Source organism: Chiloscyllium plagiosum, unplaced genomic scaffold (genome assembly GCF_037043375.1).
Source record: "Chiloscyllium plagiosum isolate Xiang-an unplaced genomic scaffold, Cpla_swu_hap1 HiC_scaffold_38, whole genome shotgun sequence".
NCBI classification, from domain to species: domain Eukaryota; kingdom Metazoa; phylum Chordata; class Chondrichthyes; order Orectolobiformes; family Hemiscylliidae; genus Chiloscyllium; species Chiloscyllium plagiosum.
In genome coordinates, this window is record NW_028270176.1 from 24,250,980 (window position 1) to 24,271,804 (window position 20,825).

Here is a 20,825-nt window from a genome sequence, read left to right on the forward strand (position 1 = left end):
CTGTGCTACGTTCCACCTCGAGACCAGGTTAGATACTACATGTGAACAGCTGTCCAGTTTGGAGTTCAATTCAAATGGTCAACAATTTGCTTATACTGCAGTCTATCAGGGAATTTATCACTGGTGTCTTACTTCCTCATTTTGACTCAATGTGTCAGCTCTTTCTAATTAAAAACGCAGATGGAACAGCGCAGGAATATGCCATTCTGTCCGAACAGAGCATCTCGGCACTTGGTCCCTGGACGAACTGTCAGGCAGGTCCTGGGTAAGTAACAGAACAGTCAGAATTAATTTCAATGATCACCATCGACCTTTGTTGATGTTGCCAATTGTTAAAGGTATCGTTTCATTGAAAGCAGCTCAGAGAAGATTCACCAGGATGATTCCAGGTATGGAGGGACTGTCTTATGAGCAAAGACTAAACAGGTTGGGATTTTACTAATTGGAGTTGGCAAAGAAAGAGAGGTGATCTGATTGAATCATACAGGAGTCTTAAGGGGCTTGACAGAGTAAATTCTGAGTGGATGTTTCCCCTCATGGGAGAGTCCAGGACCAGAGGGCACAGTCTCAGAATAAACGGGCACAAAATCAAATTCCGATAAGGAGGAATTTCTTCTGTCAGCAGGTTGTGAGTCTTTGGAACTCCTTGCCACAGTGAGCTGTGGGGGCAGAGTCATTGTGTATATCAAAGGTTGAAATAGATTCTTGATCATTAGAGGAATCAAGGGTGACAGACAAAACACAGGAAGGGGAACATGAGAAATGTTGGATCAATCATGAGCCAATTGAATGGTGAAGCAGGCTTGAGGAGGCAAATAGCCTACTCCTGTTCCTATTTCTTGTGGACGTAATTTTAAAAACAGATTCCAGTGACTCTATTTTGCAACAATTCTACTTGCAAATGACATCTGGGCATCCAGCTCATGTCTGTGAGGGCATTGTCTGAAAGCAGTTCCGATCCCTCAAGAGCTGTGGAAAAAGCGGTGAGATCTGAATAACATCTTTCTATTTCAGAAGCTGATAAAATACCTGGGAGTGGACAATGATTGGGAAATCTTACATCTTGCTGTTGCTTCTTCAAGGTAATGCCCTCATCAGCTCGGACAGATGTATGGTTCAGAGGTTTGTAGAAGACCATTCTTATTGAGTTTTGGTTGGGAACCAATTCAGCAGTGAGCCAGAGTACAAGCCCAAACTATGGTAGGTTCACCCATCACCATTGTGCTCACTGATATGCCCTGGCTCCCGGTCTGATAGCAGCATTGGAGGGAGAAAGAGATCTCAGAATGTTTAAGGGTTAGTTGAGGTTACAAAGGAGAGTGGAGGGTTTGGCAATAGAAGGCTAGATTCATAAAACCGAGATACTGACACTCAAGGCATTAATGTAGGTCAGTGCGTGTGAGATGAGAGGGACATTTGAGAAGCGCGGATAAAAACTGAAGGGTGATGTGAATTTTGATGTCAGGTCTTTGATAGCTGCGGCCCAACTTTTGTGCCTGTTACCGATTTTAGTCCCAATGTCCTACAGCAGCTCCTGGGATAGACAAGATACGAGTTATCCTGATGGCCTCTGTTCTGCTGTACTGTGTAAATTTCACAGACTCTGCAGCTCCAGAGGAAATGGTTTAGTCACTAACTGAGAGGGCAATAGGATCAGATTGCAGAGGAAGTTTGAAATGCAGGAATGGAAGGGATATTGGCAAGGGAAACACTTTCAGGGCTGTGGGAGAAAGAGTAGATCATGGGGACTAATTTAAGTAGGGCTGGCCCGGGCACGGTGGATGGAATAGTCTCTATCTGTGCTGTATATTTCTGCAATCCAATGATTTAAGCTCCTTACCAACAACGACTCACTTTCCTGCTGAAGTCATAGTTGTTCCAGATGGACAGGAAACAATTGGCTTCTGGTATCAGCCTTCTGCACGTGGTCCAGTTCCGTTTGAAGCACAAAGACTGTGAGAATCATCTGTAAAAGCCATACATTAATCAGAGAGACAACTTTGCCACATGCAGAGCTCAGGCCAGAGTGTTTCATAGTGTCTGCTGCAGTAGGGTCAGTGCTGAGCCTGGAGACAAGTCAGTCTCCAATTCTGCATCAGAATCAACACTACAGCAATGTGAGGTTTGGAACAGATATAATCCCTTAAACACTGAGGATCCAAAGGCAGTGCATAGTCACTGATGATCAAAAGAATTCCCACAGATAAAGGGTATCCAAAGAGATCCCGGAAACAATAATGATGCAAAGGGTATCCCCAGATAGCGAGGATTCAAATAGATCCCTAAGACAACAGAGTTCCAAATACACTCCTCAGACAATGGAGACTCAGAGAAATCCCTTAGGCAATGAGGATCCAAAGAGATTCTTGAATAATGAGGATCTAAAGAGATTCCTCGGACAATGAGGATCCAAAGTGATTCTTGGACAATGAGGATCTAAAGAGATTCCTTGGACAACGAGGATCCAAAGTGATTCCTAATAGCCATCAAATTGAGAGCAATGACTTCCAAGGAGTCATAGAACATTATGGCATGGAAACAGGCCCTTCAGCCCAAACTGGTTCATGCTGACTCAGCTTGTTCTAATTGCCCGCATTTGGTTCCTTCCCCTTTAAACCCTTCCCATCCATGTATCTATCCAAATGTTTTTAAATGTTGCTATTGTGTCTGCCTCAAACACTTTTTCTGGCAGTCCATTCCATTTATGCACTACTCTCTGCATACATGGGATCCTCAGTAGATTCATTCAATTGCTGCAAGAGAGAGAAAGAGGGAGAAGCAGAGAGTGAATATGAAATGGCTTGGGTCTGAGTGGCATGGAGGGGAACTTGCAGCTGGTGGTGTTTCCTTGTATCTGCTGCCCTTGTCCTTTTAGATGGAGTTAGTTGTGCGTCTGGAAGGCGCTGTCTGAGGATCGCTGGTGAATTTCTTCAGTGTATCTTGCAGACAGCACACACTGCTGCTACTGAGCTTGAGTACTGCAGGGGGTGGACCTGCCAATAAAGACTGAAATGAGGAAACACTTTCAGTTTTTCTGTTCGCCGAGCTGGAAGTTTTTGTTGTAAACGTTTCGTCCCCTGGCTAGGCGACGTCATCAGTGCTTGGGAGCCTCCTGCGAAGCGCTTCTTTGATGTTTCCTCCGGTGTTTATAGTGGTCTGTCCCTGCCGCTTCCGGTTGTCAGTTTCAGCTGTCTGCTGTAGTGGTTGGTATATTGGGTCCAGGTCGATGTGTTTGTTGATGGAGTTTGTGGATGAATGCCATGCCTCTAGGAATTCCCTGGCTGTTCTCTGTCTGGTTTGCCCTATGATAGTAGTGTTGTCCCAGTCGAATTCATGTTGCTTGTTGTCTGCGTGTGTGGCTACTAAGGATAGCTGGTCGTGTCGTTTCGTGGCTAGTTGATGTCCATGTATGCAGATTGTTAGCTGTCTTCCTGATTGTCCTATATAGTGTTTTGTGCAGTCCTTGCATTCATCCACAAACTCCATCAACAAACACATCGACCTGGACCCAATATACCAACCACTACAGCGGACAGCTGAAACTGACAACCGGAAGCGGCAGGGACAGACCACTATAAACACCGGAGGAAACATCAAAGAAGCGCTTCGCAGGAGGCTCCCAAGCACTGATGATGTCGCCTAGCCAGGGGACGAAACATTTGCAACAAAAACTTCCAGCTCGGCGAACAGAACCACAGCAACGAGCACCCGAGCTACAAATCTTCGCACAAACTTTGAACTTTCAGTTTTTGGAAATCTCCTCAACTGAGAGTCATGGCAGATGGATCATTCCATATATTCAATGCTGAGAGAGAGAGAGCTTTGATTGACAAGGAAGTAAAGGTGTTAGACAGGGCAAGCAGGAAAGTGGAGTTCAGTTCACAACTAATTGCTTAGTGGTTCAGGCTGGAGGGACCAAATGGCTATCCTGCTCATAATTCTTAGGACGTATAAGCAGAAAGTATTGGAGAAACTGAACAGATCCACTCCTATCTGTGGAGAGAGATACAGAGTTTACATTTCATATCCAGTATGAATCTTCCTCAGAAATCCTACTATTTGGGATCTTGACTTATACAACCTTCCCTCTCTTTCACAAATGTGTAAATCCCCCGATGACAGTTGATGAACACTGAGAAACTGTGTTGGGTTTGCTCAGCACCGTTAGATGTTCCCCAGATCGGCATTTTTCTGTTCGTGGTCAGTCGTAATTTCGAAGAAGAGGAAACTCAACTGTATAGAGGAACTATGCTATTTAAAATTAAAATCGAAACCTTCTTTGAGACTATTAATCATCTCCACGGGGTGAAATTACCGCATGTTCTGATTGGATCGGAACTGGGATCTGATTGTGTATACATTCCATTAATAGAGAATCCTTCATCACATTTGAAACATTTGGTGGAGCAGCAGTCAGTATTGAGACAGATAGAGTCATAGTAACAGAGATGTACAGCATGAAAACAGACCCTTCGGTCCAACTCATCCATGCCGACCAGATATCCTAACCTAATTTAATCCCACTTGTCAGCACCTGGCCCAAAACCCTCCAAACCCTTCCCCTTATTCAAAAACACAAAAATCTTCAGGGACTTCACAGGGTAGGCACAGACAGGGTATATCTGTTTGTGGGAAAGTCTAGGACCAGGAGGCCACAAACTCAGAACAAAACGTCGCACATTTAAGACTGAGATGAGGAGGAATTTCTTCTCTGAGATTCACAAATCTGCGGACCTCTTCTACTGCAGAGTGTTGTCGAAGCTGGGTCGTCATTAAGTATATTCAAGGATGAGGTAGGCAGAAAAGGCAGGAAAGTGGAATTGAGGATTATCAGTTTAACCATGAACTGACTGAAAACTCATTGAAAATTCAATATGCCACATTGCCTATATCTTCTCCTACAGAGGATGGAATCATCAAATCCCTACAGTGTAGGGATAGACCACTTGGCCCAACATGTCCACACCAATCCTCTGAAGAGTAACCCACCAAGACCCATTCCCCTACCGTATATTTACCCCTGACGAATGCACCTAAGCTGAACACTATGGGACAATTTAGCCTGGTCAATTCACAGAACCTGCACACCTTTGGAATGTGGAAGGAAACTGGAGTATCCAGAGGAAACCCACACAGATACAGGGAGAATATGCAAAGTCCACACAGGCAGTCACCTGAGGCTGGAATCAAACCCTGGGCCCTGGCACTGTGAGGCAGCAGTGCTAACCACTGAGCCACCATGCCGCGTGGTGGTCTTATGGACGTCCTGCTAAATATCTGTTGAAAGTCGGTGAAACCACACTGAGGGTGCTGTGTGCAGTTTCCTTCACCACCTTATAAAGAGGATATCGAGGGGCTGGAAATGTGTCAAGGAGATTGACAAAGATGATCCCAGCCTTGGGGGGTTTACACATCAGGAAATTATTGCCAATCAGGATGTCTTCTCTTTTGGAAGAAAGTAGGCTGAGGGATGACTCTATAGATGCTGACCAAGTTTTGAATATTTTAGATTGAGTGGATCAAGGGAAAAAGCATAACTTTGGCCAATAATAAAAGGCAGACACCAAGAAATCCAATGAGGAATTTGGGAGAAACAGAGAGCCGGGGGAATTTGGGACTAGATCCTGCAGACAGTGGGATGAGATAGTGGGACTCACTCCAACTGGGAGTCAGGAAGAGAATATGGGACTCACACCCATAGTGAAGAGGGGGGAAGAATGTGGGACTCACTCCCACAGACAATAATTGAGGTGAATCGTGTCAATGTGTTGAATGGGAACACTGGATAAACACATGAGGGAGAAGGGAATAGAGCGTTCTGATGGTAGACTTTGATTAAAAAAAAGCAATGGGAGGCTCAAATGCAGCATTAACAGCAGCATGGATGCGTTGGCACAAAGGCCCTGTTCTCTGTCTTGTATCCTTTCCTATGGATTCACAATTATCTGTAATTCTTGCTCTTTCTGGTCTGTCTCATCATTGTCAATGACTTTGTCCTCTAACAGTTCTCGAAGTTTTTGCCTGCTTCTTGAATCCCACAATTAAATCTGTCCTCAACATAGCACCATCGTGTTACAGATATTAAACTGTGTCAATACACGAGATGAGGCATCTGTAATGCCTAAACCATCTGAAAAGGAGTTCTCCAAACAAAAATGTTTAAGGATCACTGGCTTTGACAATGAAGATCCAGGAAGGTGTCTCTAATTAGTGATTCATGCTGGTGATAAGGGTGTGAGTTCTGAGGGTTCCTCATCCATTCTGCTGCTCTGTAAATCAGCACAGACTGTATCTCCATTGGTGTGTGTGGGATGTACTGAGTTGGGTAGAAAACTGAACAGGGCTGTGAGAACTGCGTGCCAATGGACTACAGTAAAGCCTTTGATAAGGTTCCACATGGTAGGCGGTTGGAGAAAATGCAGAGGCATGGAATTGAGGGCGATTTAGCAGTTTGGATTAGAAACTGGCTTTCTGAAAGAAGGCAGCGAGTGGTGGTTGATGGAAAATATTCAGCCTGGAGTCCGGTTACTAGTGGTGTGCCACAAGGATCTGTTTTGGGACCACTGCTGTTTGTCATTTTTATAAATGACTTAGACACAGGCATAGATGGATGGATTAGTAAATTTGCAGATGACACTAAAGTCGGTGGAGTAGTGGACAGTGTGGAAGAATGTCACAGGTTGCAGGGGGACATTGATAAACTGCAGAATTGGGCTGAGAGGTGGGAAATGGAGTTCAATGCAGTTAAATGTGAGGTGATGCTCTTTGGGAAGGATAACAGGAAGGCAGAGTACAGGGTCGATGGAAAGATCTGCAGAGGGATCTTGGAGTCCATACATAGATCCCTGAAAGTTGCCACCCAGGTGGATAGTGCTGTTAAGAAGGTATACGGTGTGTCAGGTTTCATTCGTAGAGAGATTGAGTTCCGGAGCCGCAATATCATGCTGCAACAATACAAAATGCTGGTGCGGCCACATTTGGAATATTGTGTACAGTTCTGGTCCCCATATTTTGGGAAGGATGTGGAAGCATTGGAAAAGGTGCAGAGGAGATTTACTAGGATGTTGCCTGGTCTGGAGGGAAGGTCTTATGAGGAAAGGCTGAGAGACTTGAACCTGTTCTCATTGGAAAGAAGAAGGTTAAGAGGGGATTTGATAGAGACATACAAGATGATCAGAGGATTAGTGAGGGTAGACAGTGAAAGTCTTTTTCCTAGGATGATGACGTCAGCGTGTACGAGGGGGCATAACTACAAATTGAGGGGTGATAGATTTAAGTCAGATGTCAGAGGCAGTTTCTTTATGCAGAGAGTGGTAAGGGTGTGGAATTCCCTACCTGCTAATATAGCCATCTCAGCCACATTAGGGAGATTTAAACAATCTTAGATAACCACATGGATGATTTTGGGATAGTGTAGGGGGATGAGCTGAGAATAGTTCACAGGTCGGTGCAATATCGAGGGTCGAAGAGCCTGTTCTGTGCTGTATTGTTTTATGTTCTATGTAGGATGAACCTGTCTGCTCTGTGTCCAGAGTTCCTCTCCATCTGCTGTGTACCCCTTGGGGAGTTGTGTGTCCTGTAGATGGTCCACACTGCAGCTACCAGTGACGGAAGGTGTGGATATCAAATCAAGTGGATCCACAGGCCATCCAGTGCTAAATACTGGTATTTCTCTCCACAGCTGGACTGGCACAAGAGTGGAATGCCAAAACTCAAGGTGGGGTGGTGGCACAGGAAGGTTCCTGTGCACAGATTCCATGCCGCTACAATTACCCTTCACATCTGTCAAACCTCCCGCGAATTGGAATCTGGTTTAATAACGAAAATAGGCAAACATCATCAACAGCCTTTCACTCCAACGATCACAGTCGTGAGTTGGCACAGTTCCGCCATCGGACCCAGCTGTCTGGAGACCTGAAAGATGGAGACTGTTCCCTGATTATAAAGGGCATCACACGGGAAGATGCAGGACCCTATTATTTCAGAGTAGAATTTGACAATGTGAACAGTTACAGCTACCTTCCAGCAACCTGGCTTCAAGTTTCTGGTAAGTGCTGAGTTATAATTACTCATAATCCTACTGTCAAGTCAATGGGAGAGGACAGGCCACCAAGTCGGATTTGTTAGTTTTATAGCTGTGTTAACCTGGTGTTGCAGCTTTCAGGATTTCATCTGTTTGTATTGTATAGTATTCATCTATTTGAGTATTGCAATTGTAATAGCCCCCACTGCTTCCTCTGGCAGTTCATTCCACAAACAAACCACCCTCTGTGTAAAAAGGTTGCTCCTCAAGTCCCTTTTATATCTTTCTTCTGTTTTTACATCCTTGTAACCTCCCTCTTCCTTCAGTTCTATGGACAGTCTCGAGTTCTGTCTTCTAGTGGATACCTGTCTTTACGCATCCCATTGTTGGTGGATTGACATTCCAGTTGTCTGGAACTTGGAGGTCAGGAATTCCTTCCCCCAATGTCCCTGCCTCTCTCCTTTGACGTCTTGCCTTAAGACCATAAGAAATTGGAATAGGCGGTGGCCATTCAGCCCCTCATGCCTGCTCTGCCATTCAGTACGGTCATGGCTGATCCGACATTCCTCACGTCCACTTCCTGCATTTTCCCCGTAACCCTTGATTCCTCAACTAATCAAAGATCTGTCAACGTCAGCCTCAAAAACACACAAGGATCTTGCCCCCAATAGCTCTCTGTGGCAAAGAGTTCTAAAGACACTTAACCCTCCGAGAGAAGAAATTCCTCTTCATCTCAGTCTTAAATTTTAATCTTTTAATCCGAGACACCGTCCTCTTGTTCGAAACTCCCCCATGGAGGATAACATCCTCTCAATAGCAACTCTATCAAGCCCCTTCAAAATCCTTTATGTTTCAATTAGGTCACCTGTCTTTCTTCTTAAATTCACTGAGAACAGTCCCAACCTGTTTAACCTTTGATCCTCCATTCTGGGGATCATCCTAGTGAACTTCCTCCGAACTGCCTCCAGTGAAATGATATCTTTCCTTACATAAGGGGACCAAAACTGTTGACAGTACTCTGCAGGTGGTTTCCCCAGCACCTTGTCCATTTGCAGGAAGACTTCCTTACACTTATCCTCTAAACCCTTTGAAGTAAGGGCCAACATTCCATTAGCCTTTGTTATGGACCAGGCCAGACCCCCGCAAGCCATTTCAAGAAAGTAGCCTGGACCCTAACTTTGCGAGTTGTTTTAAGCAGGTGTAGAGTGGATATTCCAGGAGAAATGCAGCTGGCCCAACCACTTACTTTTAAACAAAACAGAATTTATTTGTAAAAATACCGAATGAAACACAGACAAAAGAGAACAGAATGCAGAATAACTTAACGTATCTGAAAACCCAACAGATAATCACAAAAAAAAGGAAAAATTCAACATAGGAGAGATGTCAGAGAGGGGGAGGAACAGCATGGACCTGCTTCTTTGGTTCCAGCGGCTTCACAACACTGCCTGACAGCTAAAACCAAACCAAACCAGAGAAAAGCTGAGCTGGGAGAACTGGCCACTCCCCTCTCATTGTACAAGTGTTTTCTTTTAACTTGAAGACCTTTTGCCTGAGACAGTATCTATTAGCTATAATCAAACTGGCCCTAAAATCCTTCAAACCTAGATACCCTGGAACCTGTGTCTTTATGATCGCCCGAGTAAAGAAAACCCAAGAACAACATAACCTAGTTAAAAAAGCAGCATCATCACACTTTCCTGATTACCTTCTGTGTTTTGAGCACCAGTCTCTCCAAGACCTTCTGTTCAGCAGCTTTTTGCAGGTTTTTATCCTTTCAAATAAGACTCTGGTCTTTCATTCTCCCTTCCAGAATGAACAACTTCCCATTTTCCCATGTTATTTTCCTTTTGCCAATTTTTTTGTCCACTGACTTAACCAATCAATAGCTCTCTGTAGACTGTTTGAATCTCTCTCGTAACGTGCCTTTCCACTTGTTCCACTTTGACTCTTTGAGTGAGCTTTTTGTCAGCTGCCTTAATCTCACTTCATATGACTCGCCATTTATACTTTGCCTGACAATGGTCTCTTGCAATAACTTGGGATGTTTAGTACATTGAGTGTGCTATATAAATATAATTTTGGAATACATTTTACTGATTACAAGCCCATTCTGCAAGTTAATGAATCCTTCAAATAATTTGTTCCAATCCACCTCAGCACTGACCATTTCTCAATCCAGAGTGACCTGTAAATCTGGATCTACAAGCCACTTGGTGCTAAATACTAATGTTTCTCTTCCCAGCTGGACTGTCACAGGAGTGGAAACATGGTACTCCCCAAGAGGTGACAGTGCAGGAAGGTTCCTGTGCACAGATTCCTTGCCATTACAATTATCCATCATTTCTGGAAAATGAACCGCGCAATGGAGTCTGGTTTAACAGTGAGAACCAGAAGCCCTGGGATCCCATAGCCTTTCACTCCAAGGATCACATTCACGAGTTGCCACGGTTACGCAATCAGACCCAGCTGGCTGGAAACCTCAAAGATGGAGACTGTTCCCTGATTATAACCAACGTCAGATGAGAAGATGCAGGACCTTATTTTTTCAGAGTAGAATTTGAAAATGGCCCCAGTTTTAACTATTATCCTGTAACCCAGCTTCATGTTTCCAGTAAGTGCTGTGTTATAATTGCTCAATAGTTCACATCCAACACTCAATGGGAAATAACATAAATTGTGACAACATTAACACAACAACCAGTGTGTGATAAACCCATGTCTGATTCTCATTTACTGGAGGTAGCTTCCAGTTCAATCCTGAAGAAACCTCTGTTACTGACTTGAACATTAATAATTCAATGTATTAACTGTGTCCATCAATGCTATAAGGTAATCCACTCCCATCTATCTCTCTAATCCTTTTTAAATGACCCAGAGAGATAAAATAAAACTCATATTTCTGTTGCGCCTTTCACCATCTCATGGTATTCCAAATATCTTCACAGAAGTAATTCTCCCATGGGAGCTGCTGTTGCTATGAAGGATTCACAGCAGCCAAATATTACACAGCAAGCTCCAAAAAACAGGATTCTGACAAAAATCTGATCGCATCTTCCATTGTTCTGGCTGAGATTGTGACAAATAGGTGCTGCATGTGGGATTTCATTGGAATTTGCTAGAGTTTGGAGGAAGCGAGGAGCCTGTCCTTCCTGGGCTCTGAACTGCACCACCACCCAGTATTGTCCAATCATGGGTCTCAGTGTAAAAGTGTGTTAAACTGAGTGACATAGACCTCACCAAATCCAAAAATGGAAAGTATTTATTGATTGTTGTCGTCAGTACTAGTATCATCCTGGGGAAAGCGTTTTCTCTCATGGGAGTGTGATTTCTATTTTAACAACCACTTCACGATATATGTATCTGAAAGAGCTCATTTTGTATGTGTTAGGTTTCACAGATAAACCCATGATATTCCCTGTGGAAATTATCGCTGGAAAACGTGTGAACCTAAGGTGCACCTTCAACACAACGTGCAATGGAACAGCTCCTGTCTTAGCCTGGGACACTCCCACTGCCGTACCTGGATCAGTCTCAAACACTGTAACTCAGCATGGTGTCACTCTGACCTATACTTCTGTTCTGAGCCTGATCCCATCACCCAGACATCAGGGACAAACTCTCACCTGCAGAATAAGTTATCCAACGGTTTCATCAGAGCAGACCATCACACTGACAGTACAATGTAAGTATGGACATCTACCATTCTACATTATGCGGAGTATTCTATGTTGTGCCTGGCAAGGTCTGACAGTGGAAATATAACTGTGCAATCAAGTACTCTCCAGCAATGCAGGACTGACCCTCTGACAGTGCAGCACTCCTCAGCACTGACCCTCTGACCGTGAATCACTCCTCAGCACTGAACTTCTGACAGTGCAGCACTCCTCAGTACTGACCCTCTGACAGTACAGCACTCCACAGCGCTAACCTTTGACAGTACGGCACACCCTCAGACTGGCACCCCGACAGTGCAACAAAACTCAGTACTGACCCTTTGACAGTACAGCACTCCTCAGCACTGACCCTCTTACAGTGCAGCACTCCTCAGCACTGACCCTCTGACAGTGCAGCACTCCTCAGCACTGACCCTCTGACAGTGCAGCACTCCTCAGCACTGACCCTCTGACAGTGCAGCACTCCTCAGCACTGACCCTCTGACAGTGCAGCACTCCTCAGCACTGACCCTCCGACAGTACAGCACTCCCTCAGCACTGACCCTCCGACAGTACAGCACTCCCTCAGCACTGACCCTCTGACAGTACAGCACTCCCTCAGCACTGACCCTCCGACAGTACAGCACTCCCTCAGCACTGATCCCTCCGACAGTGCGGCACTCCCTCAGCACTGACCCTCCGACAGTGCCCACTCCCTCAGCACTGACCCTCCGAAAGTGCCCACTCCCTCAGCACTGACCCTCCGACAGTACAGCACTCCTCAGCACTGACCCTCTTACAGTGCAGCACTCCTCAGCACTGACCCTCTGACAGTGCAGCACCCCTCAGCACTGACCCTCTGACAGTGCGGCACTCCCTCAGTACTGACATTCTGACCATGCATCACTCCTCAGCATTGAACTTCTGACAGTGCAGCACTCCTCAGCACTGACCCTTTGACAGTGCAGCACTCCTCACCACTGACCCTCCAACAGTGCAGAACTCCTCAGTACTGACCCTCCGACAGTGCAGCACTCCCTCAGCACTGATCCTCTGACAGTGCAGCACTCCCTCAGCACTGACCCTCCGACAGTGCAGCACTCCCTCAGCACTGACCCTCCGACAGTACGGCACTCCCTCAGTACTAACACTCTGACAGTGCAGCACTCCTCAGCACTGACCCTCCGGCTGTGCAGCACTCCTCAGCACTGACCCTCTGACAGTGCAGCACTCCCTCAGCACTGACCCTCTGACAGTGCAGCACTCCTCTGCACTGACCCCCTGACAGTGCGGCACTCCCTCAGTACTGACCCTCCGACAGTGCGGCATTCCCTCAGTACTGACCCTCTGACAGTGCGGCGCTCCCTCAGTACTGACCCTCCGACAGTGCGGCATTCCCTCAGTACTGACCCTCCGACAGTGCAGCACTCCCTCAGTATTGACCCTCCAAAAGTGCGGCACTCCCTCAGCACTGACCCTCCGACAGTATGGCACTCCCTCAGTACTGACACTCCGAAAGTGCAGCTCTCCCTCAGTACTGACACTCCGATAGTGCAGCACTCCTCAGCACTGACCCTCCGACAGTATGGCACTCCCTCAGTACTGACACTCCGAAAGTGCAGCTCTCCCTCAGTACTGACACTCCGATAGTGCAGCACTCCTCAGCACTGACCCTCCGACAGTACGGCACTCCCTCAGTACTGACACTCCGACAGTGCAGCACTCCCTCAGTACTGACACTCCGACAGTGTAGCACTCCTCAGCACTGACCCTCCGGCAGAGCAGCACTCCCTCAGTACTGACCCTCCAACAGTGCGGCACTCCCTCAGTACTGACCCGCCGACAGTGCGGCACTCCCTCAGTACTAACCCTCCGGCAGTGCACACTCCCTCAGCACTGACCCTCCGGCAGTGCAGACTCCCTCAGTACTGACCTTCCTGCAGTACACACTCCCTCAGTACTGATCCTCCTGCAGTGCACACTCCCTCAGTACTGACTCTCCTTAAGTGCACACTCCCTCAGTACTGACCCTCCGACAGTGCGGCACTCACTTAGTACTGACCCGCCGACAGTGTAGCACTCCCTCAGCACTGACCCTCCGGCAGTGCAGACTCCCTCAGTACTGATCCTTCTGCAGTGCACACTCCCTCAGTACTGACCTTCCTGCAGTACACACTCCCTCAGTACCGACCGTCCTGCAATGCACACTCCCTCAGTACTGACCTGCTGACAGAGCAGCAATCCCTCAGCACTGACCCTTTGACAGTGTAAGCACTCCCTCAGCACTGACCCTCTGACAGTGCAGCATCTCCACAGTGCTGACCCTCTGACAGTGCAGCAATCCCTCAGCATTGACCCTCCGACAGTGTGGCATTCCCTCAGTACTGACCTTCTGACAGTGCAGCATTCTCTCCGTACTGATTTTCTGACAGTGCTGTGGTCCTTCAGTGCTGACCCTCTGATAGTGTAATCCTTCCTCAGTACTGGCCCTCTGACAATGAGGCAATTCCTCAATGCTGACCCTCTGACAGTGCAGCATCCCCCACAGTGCTGGCCCTCTGACAGTGCAGCATCCCCCACAGTGCTGGCCCTCTGACAGTGCAGCATTCCCACAGTGCTGGCCCTCTGACAGTGCACCATTCCCTCAGTACTGACCCTCTGACAGTGCAGCATTCCCTTCATGCTGACCTTCTGACAGTGCAGCATCCCCTTCATACAGTGCTGCATTCCCTCAGTACTGACTTTCTGACAGTGCGGTGGTCCCTCAGTACCGACCCTCTGACAGTGCAGCATTCCTACAGTGCTGACCCTCTGACAGTGCAGTATTCCTTCAGTACTGACCCTCTGACAGTGCAGCAATCCCTCAGTAATGACCCTCTGACAGTGCAGCATTCCCACAGTGCTGACCCTCTGACAGTGCAGCATTCCCTCAGTACTGACCTGACAGTGCAGCATTCCCACAGTGCTGATCCTCTGACAGTGCAGCATTCCGTTAGTACTGACTGTCTGACAGTGCAGCAATCCCTCAACTCAGACCCTCCAACAGTGCGGCATTCCCTCTGTACTGACCCTCCAGCAGTGCAGCACTCCTCAGCACTGACCCTCCGACAGTGCGGCACTCCCTCAGTACTGACTTTCTGGCAGTGCAGCACTCCTCAGCACTGAACCTCTGACAGTGCAGCACTCCCTCAGCACTGACCCTCCGACAGTGCGGCACTCCCTCAGTACTGACTTTCTGGCAGTGCAGCACTCCTCAGCACTGAACCTCTGACAGTGCAGCACTCCCTCAGCACTGACCCTCTGACAGTGCAGCACTCCCTCAGCGCTGATCCTCCGGCAGTGCACACTCCCTCAGCATCGACCCTCCAACAGTACGCCACTCCCTCAGCTCTGACCCTCTGGCAGTGCACACTCCGTCAGCACTGACCCTCCAACAGTGCTGCGCTCCCTAAGCACTGATTCTCCAGCTGTGCATACTCCCTCAGTACTGACTTTCTGGCAGTGCAGCAATCCCTCAGTAATGACCTTCCTGCAGTGTACACTCCCTCAGTGCTAACCTTCCTGCAGTGCACACTCCCTCAGTACTGACCCTCCTGCAGTGCACACACCCTCAGCACTGACCCTCCCGCATTGCACACTCCCTCAGGACTGACCCTCTGGCAGTGCACACTCCTTCAGTACTGACCCTCCAGCAGTGCGGCACTCCCACTGTACTGACCCTCTGGCAGTGCAGCACTCCTCAGTACTGACTCTCCAACAGTACTGCACTCCCTTAGCACTGACTCTTGGACAGTATAGCACTAGCTCACTAATGACCCACCAACAGTACTGCACTTGCTCAGTGCTGACCCTCAGACAGTGCAGCATTCAGTCACTACTGATTATCAGAGACTATGGCACTCCCTCAGTACTGACCCTCTGATAGTGAACAGTCACTCAGTACTGACCCTCGGACAGTACTGCACCCCCTCAGCACTGACTCTCTGCCAGTATAGCACTCCCTCAGTAGTGACCCTCTGACAGTATAGCACTCCCTCAGCACTGACCCTCGGACAGTATAGCACTCCCTCAGTGCTGACCCTCTGACAGTGCAGCATCCCCTTCATACTTACCCTCTGACAGTGCAGCAATCCCTCAGTACTGACCCTCTGACAGTGCAGCAATCCCTCAGCATTGACCCTCTGACAGTGCAGCACTCCCTCAATACTGACCCTCTGACAGTGCAGCATTCCCACAGTGCTGACCCTCTGACAGTGCAGCAATCCCTCAGCATTGACCCTCTGACAGTGCAGTATTCCCTCCGCACTGATTTTCTGACAGTGCAGCATTCCCACATTGCTGACCCTCTGATAGTGCAGTATTCCCTCAGTCCTAATCCTCTGACAGTGTAGCATTCCCTCCGTACTGATGTTCTGACAGTGTGGTGGTCCCTCAGTGTTGACCCTCTGATAGCGTAATCCTTCCTCAGTACTGACCCTCTGACAGTATAGCAATCCCTCAGTGCTCACCCTCTGACAGTATAGCAACTCACTCAGTTCTGACCCTCTGACAGTGCAGCATTCCCTTTGTGCTGACTTTCTGAGAGTGCGGTGGTCCCTCAGTACTGACCCTCTGACAATGAGGCAATCCCTCAGTTCTGACCATCTGACAGTGCAGCATTCCCTTTGTGCTGACTTTCTGAGAGTGCGGTGGTCCCTCAGTACTGACCCTCTGACAATGAGGTATTCCCTCAGTGGTGACCCTCTGACAATGTAATCCTTACTCAGTGCTGAACTGAAGTGTCTGCCTTAATGACCTGTCTCTTACGACCAAGCATTCATATCACTCCTTTCACATTCCCACTGCCTTTCAATGCTTCACATTCAATGGAAATGTGTTTGTCTTATTTGTTTTCAGACTCACCACAGAATCTCACAATCACTTCACTTGCTGCGATTAAAGATTCATCGATCAGTGTAATTGAGGGGAATTCTGCAGTGATAATCTGCTCTGTTGTGAGCTTCCCAGCTTCTAACCTGATGTGGAGACATCTTAACATCACAATGAACAGAACAAGCTCCAACAATGACTTATGGTTGCAAATTCCTCACATTACGTACAGGGAGACTGGAGACTATCAGTGTGTGGCAGAGAATAAATATGGAGCAGTGGATGGCTCCATTACCATTGCTGTGGAATGTAAGTGAATGTGTATATGTTTCAACATCACTCACTGATACACACACAGAAGGTCACATGCACTCAGACACACACTGCCTCACGCACTAGGAAACAGACACCAGCACAATACTGCCCGAGTGATTGGCAGATACCTGCCACTTTACACATTTACTGCCTCAACCATCATCACCCAGTTGCAGCACTATCTATAACAATCTGCACTCCAGAAATTCACCAAGACTTCATTGATAGCATCTTCCATACCCATATTGGTGGGCAAGGGCAGCAGCTACATGGAAACACTACAACTCGCAAGTTCCCCTGCAAGCAACCTATAGCGTGACTTGGAAATATATCACCATTTCGACAGCATAACAAGGTCAACTGCTATTTTCGAGACTGCAATGGTTCAATAAGGCACCATCTCTTTCTCAAGGCAATTACCGATAGGCAACAAATGCTAGCTGACCCAAAACCACCTACAATCTTTGAATTAATAAAAGGAAACAAACAGGAATTGTTTATTTGAAATGTTGACATCAGAATTTCACAGGGGAAAGACAACTTGAAATGCACATGGTGATCAGATACAGAGGGATGAAATATTTAGCATCCATGTGCTCTGTTTTCATTCACATGAATTCCTTATTTAGAGTTAGACACACCACCAAATCTCTCAATTAGTTCTCTTGCGAAGATTAAAGATTCATCAATCAATATAATTGAGGTGAATTCTGCAATGATAATCTGCTCTGTCGAGAGGCTCCCAGCTTCTAACCTGGCAGGGAGATATTTTAATGTAAAAATGATCAGAACAAGTTCCAACAATGAGCTGTGGTTGAATATTCCTCATATTACGTACAGGGAGATTGAAGACTATGAGTGTGTGGCAGAGAATGGTCAGGGAACTGTGGAGGGCTCCATAACCATCACTGTGCAATGTGAGTGTACACAGGCATTGAAATGGCTTGCAGACACACACATGAACAGATATGTATATCCTACAGACACCCAGTTGTGACATATCCTCTCAGTGTTACACTGGAGCATCAGTATAAGATTGAATTCTCTGTGGAAGGAATAGAAACTCTAGATTAACAAGATGCTCAATGATCCAACGGCCTCGTGCACCCAGAATTGTAGATTTCTTTGTTTTGAAATCAGTTTTGATGTTGATTTCATATGGATTGGTGAAGCAGCAACTGATTAAAATTGTAACATTGAGGGAAAAAGAATTTCAGTGGTGACTATATTCAATCCTGCCGAGAGGTAAGGGTGAGGTTTATTGCAACGTTTCTCAGATCTCACTCAGATCAATTCAAGAATCAGATGTTAGTTTAGGTTTTAATGAGTTAAACAGTTAGTAGGAGGGCAGAGGGAGAGAGAGCGAGAGAAAGAGAAAGACAGAGAGACAGAGAGAGAGAGAGAGAGAGAGAGAGGCAGAAGCTAGGTCCCTGCAGGTTAGAGTACGTGAGCTGTACTCCAAGCAAATGTTATGAATGAAACTGGCTGGATGGAGCTTAGAATCAAGTCCCACAAAGTACTCTACAGCTCCAATGCAGTCAGGAATCTCGAGAAGTCATTTGTGCCAATAAGTGAGATTACATCATGCAGTTAGAATCCAGGAAGAATTTACTAAGCATCATTAATATTTCAGAAAGTGAAAACTTGGAACCGCTTGAACACATTTATTGAGATCTGGTAATCCCAGGGACACTAATGTCTGGTGATGTTCCTGAAAAGTCCATAGAATCGATCTTCACTTCATTTAGTGTTTAATGAGCTCTGTAGCATGATCAGTCACAGTTTCTCTGATGTGATATTTTCCTCATGTTAACTTTGGAAATTACTGGATATGATTTAGATAGTACTAATGTTCTAATTTTGAATCATAACATTTCCTTTCATTTGTTTAAAATATGGACTTTTATGATTTTATGCTCTTTGTAATGACATGGCAACACAAACATTGCCTCCGTTCAAGAAAGCACTTGACAGATGATAACTTGGCAATCTGGCTTGGCATGATAACATATCCTTCAATATTAAATTGATCATATCCAATTCACTGCTGCCAAGGCTTTGGGAATATTGTGAGGATGAGAGAGGCATTTTCTTCCTTTCAGGATGGAGAGTGTCCTCATTTGTGGGATGAGAAACCGACAGTGTGACAGTTTACATGGGCAGTGTCCTTCATACAGCAACTACCACTCAGAGAAGGCGATGGGGGGGTGCACATTTGAGTGTCAGAGAGATGGTTATGGAGTCTTGCTGTGCACTCTGTTTGCTAACAGTACTCTCTTCTCTTGTTTTCAGACTCACCACGGAATTTCTCAATTACATCTCTTGCTCTGATTAAAGACTCATCAATCAGTGTAATTGAGGGGAATTCTGCAGTGATAATCTGCTCTGTTGAGAGCTTCCCAGCTTCTAACCTGACGTGGAGACATCTTAATGTCACAATGAACAGAACAAGTACCAGCAATGAGCTGTGGTTGGAGATTCCTCACATTACATACAGGGAGACTGGAGACTATCAGTGCGTGGCAGAGAATGAACATGGATCAGTGGAGGGCTCCATAACCATCACTGTGGAATGTGAGTGTATACAGACTTCAACATCTCTCTCACACACACACACACAAACACACAGGTTCAGACCTGTAGACACACACATGTGACATGAGAGATTTAAACAATCCTTAGATAAGCACATGGATGATTTTGGGATAGTGTAGGGGGACCAGCTGAGAATAGTTCACAGGTTGGCGCAACATTGAGGGCCGAAGGGCCTGTTCCGCGCTGTATTGTTCTCTGTCCCTTCTCTCAGTGTTGCACTGGAGCACCAGTATAAGCTTCAATTCTCTGCTAAAGGAAGGGAAACCCTAGATGAAGAAGTGCTGCCTCGAACCCACGATCCCCTGCACACATAATTATTGACTGCGCACATAATCACTTTTGCTGTTGGCTCCATTTGTACAATGTATAAACCAGTAACTGGTGAACATTGTAACATTCAGGGTAACAGAATTACAAAGGCTGCTACATTGAATGCTGCCTAGAAATACGCAAGGTAAACATTTTAAGGTTTTGAAACCGACAGAACTGCGGAAGCTGTAATTCAGAAATAGAAACAGAAATTGCTGGAAAAGCCCTTCCTCAGAACTGTCACCAGATTTGAAACATTAACTCTGATTTCTGTTTACAGATGCTGCCAGATCTGCTGAGCTTTCCCACCAATTTTTGTTCTTGTTGCAATGTTTTACATTAGTTGAACAGTCAAAGGCAATTCAAGTTGGAGGCATTTATATAGTTAATAGTGGGGGGGGGGGAGGGTGTGAGAGATAGAGAGACACAGACATGTAGTTTTCCCTTCGGGAAGTGTTCTATCATCTGTGCTACTAAGGAGGTTCCCACAGGGGCCTGATTGCCTCGGGATAGAGCCTGTGCTCAATCCTAGGAGCTGTTTTATGGTGCCATACAATCAGTAGTCAGTAGACATTTTAGGAGCCATTGGGTGAAGCCAAGTATTACAAGTAAACCTTATTAAATGCATATTGTCATAGAATCATAAAGCTGTCCAGAAACACACCCTTCAGTCTAACTCATCCATGCTGACCAGAAATCCTAAATTAACATAGTTCCATTTGCCAGCATTTGGCTCAGATCACTCTAAACCCTTCCTATTCACACACCCATCCAGCTGCCTTTTAAATGTTGTAAATATACCAGCCTCCCCCAGTTCCCCGAGCTGCTCATTCCATGCATGTACCACGCTCTGTGTGGAAAAAGTTGCCCATTAAGTGCCTTTATAATCTTTCCCCCTCACCTTAAACCTATGCAATCTAGTTTAGAACTCCCCTACCTCAGGGAAAAGACCTTGTATATTTACATCCAGGCCCCTCATGATCGTATAAACCTCTATAAGGTCACTCGTTAGACCCCACATTCCAGGGAAAACAGCCCCAGCTTATTCACCCTCTCCC

At 46.4% G+C, this 20,825-nt stretch overlaps 1 protein-coding gene across 4 annotated transcripts in view; it reads left to right on the top strand.

Moving 5' to 3' along the window:
• Positions 1-208: 208 nt before the first annotated feature.
• LOC122544183 (sialoadhesin-like) overlaps positions 209-20,825 on the top strand; it is a 56,564-nt gene continuing 35,947 nt past the window's right edge. For 3 of the 4 annotated variants that reach the window (XM_087981042.1, XM_087981041.1, XM_087981044.1), the window contains exons 1-3: positions 11,419-11,708; positions 16,576-16,857; positions 19,156-19,437. In XM_087981042.1, coding sequence (XP_087837168.1) covers positions 11,432-11,708; positions 16,576-16,857; positions 19,156-19,437 — 841 coding nt within the window. In that variant the 5' untranslated portion in view covers positions 11,419-11,431. Of the gene's footprint in view, positions 266-1,014; positions 1,083-7,681; positions 8,048-11,414; positions 11,709-16,575; positions 16,858-19,155; positions 19,438-20,825 lie in introns of those variants that run through there. The other variant, XM_087981043.1, reaches the window with a different exon arrangement.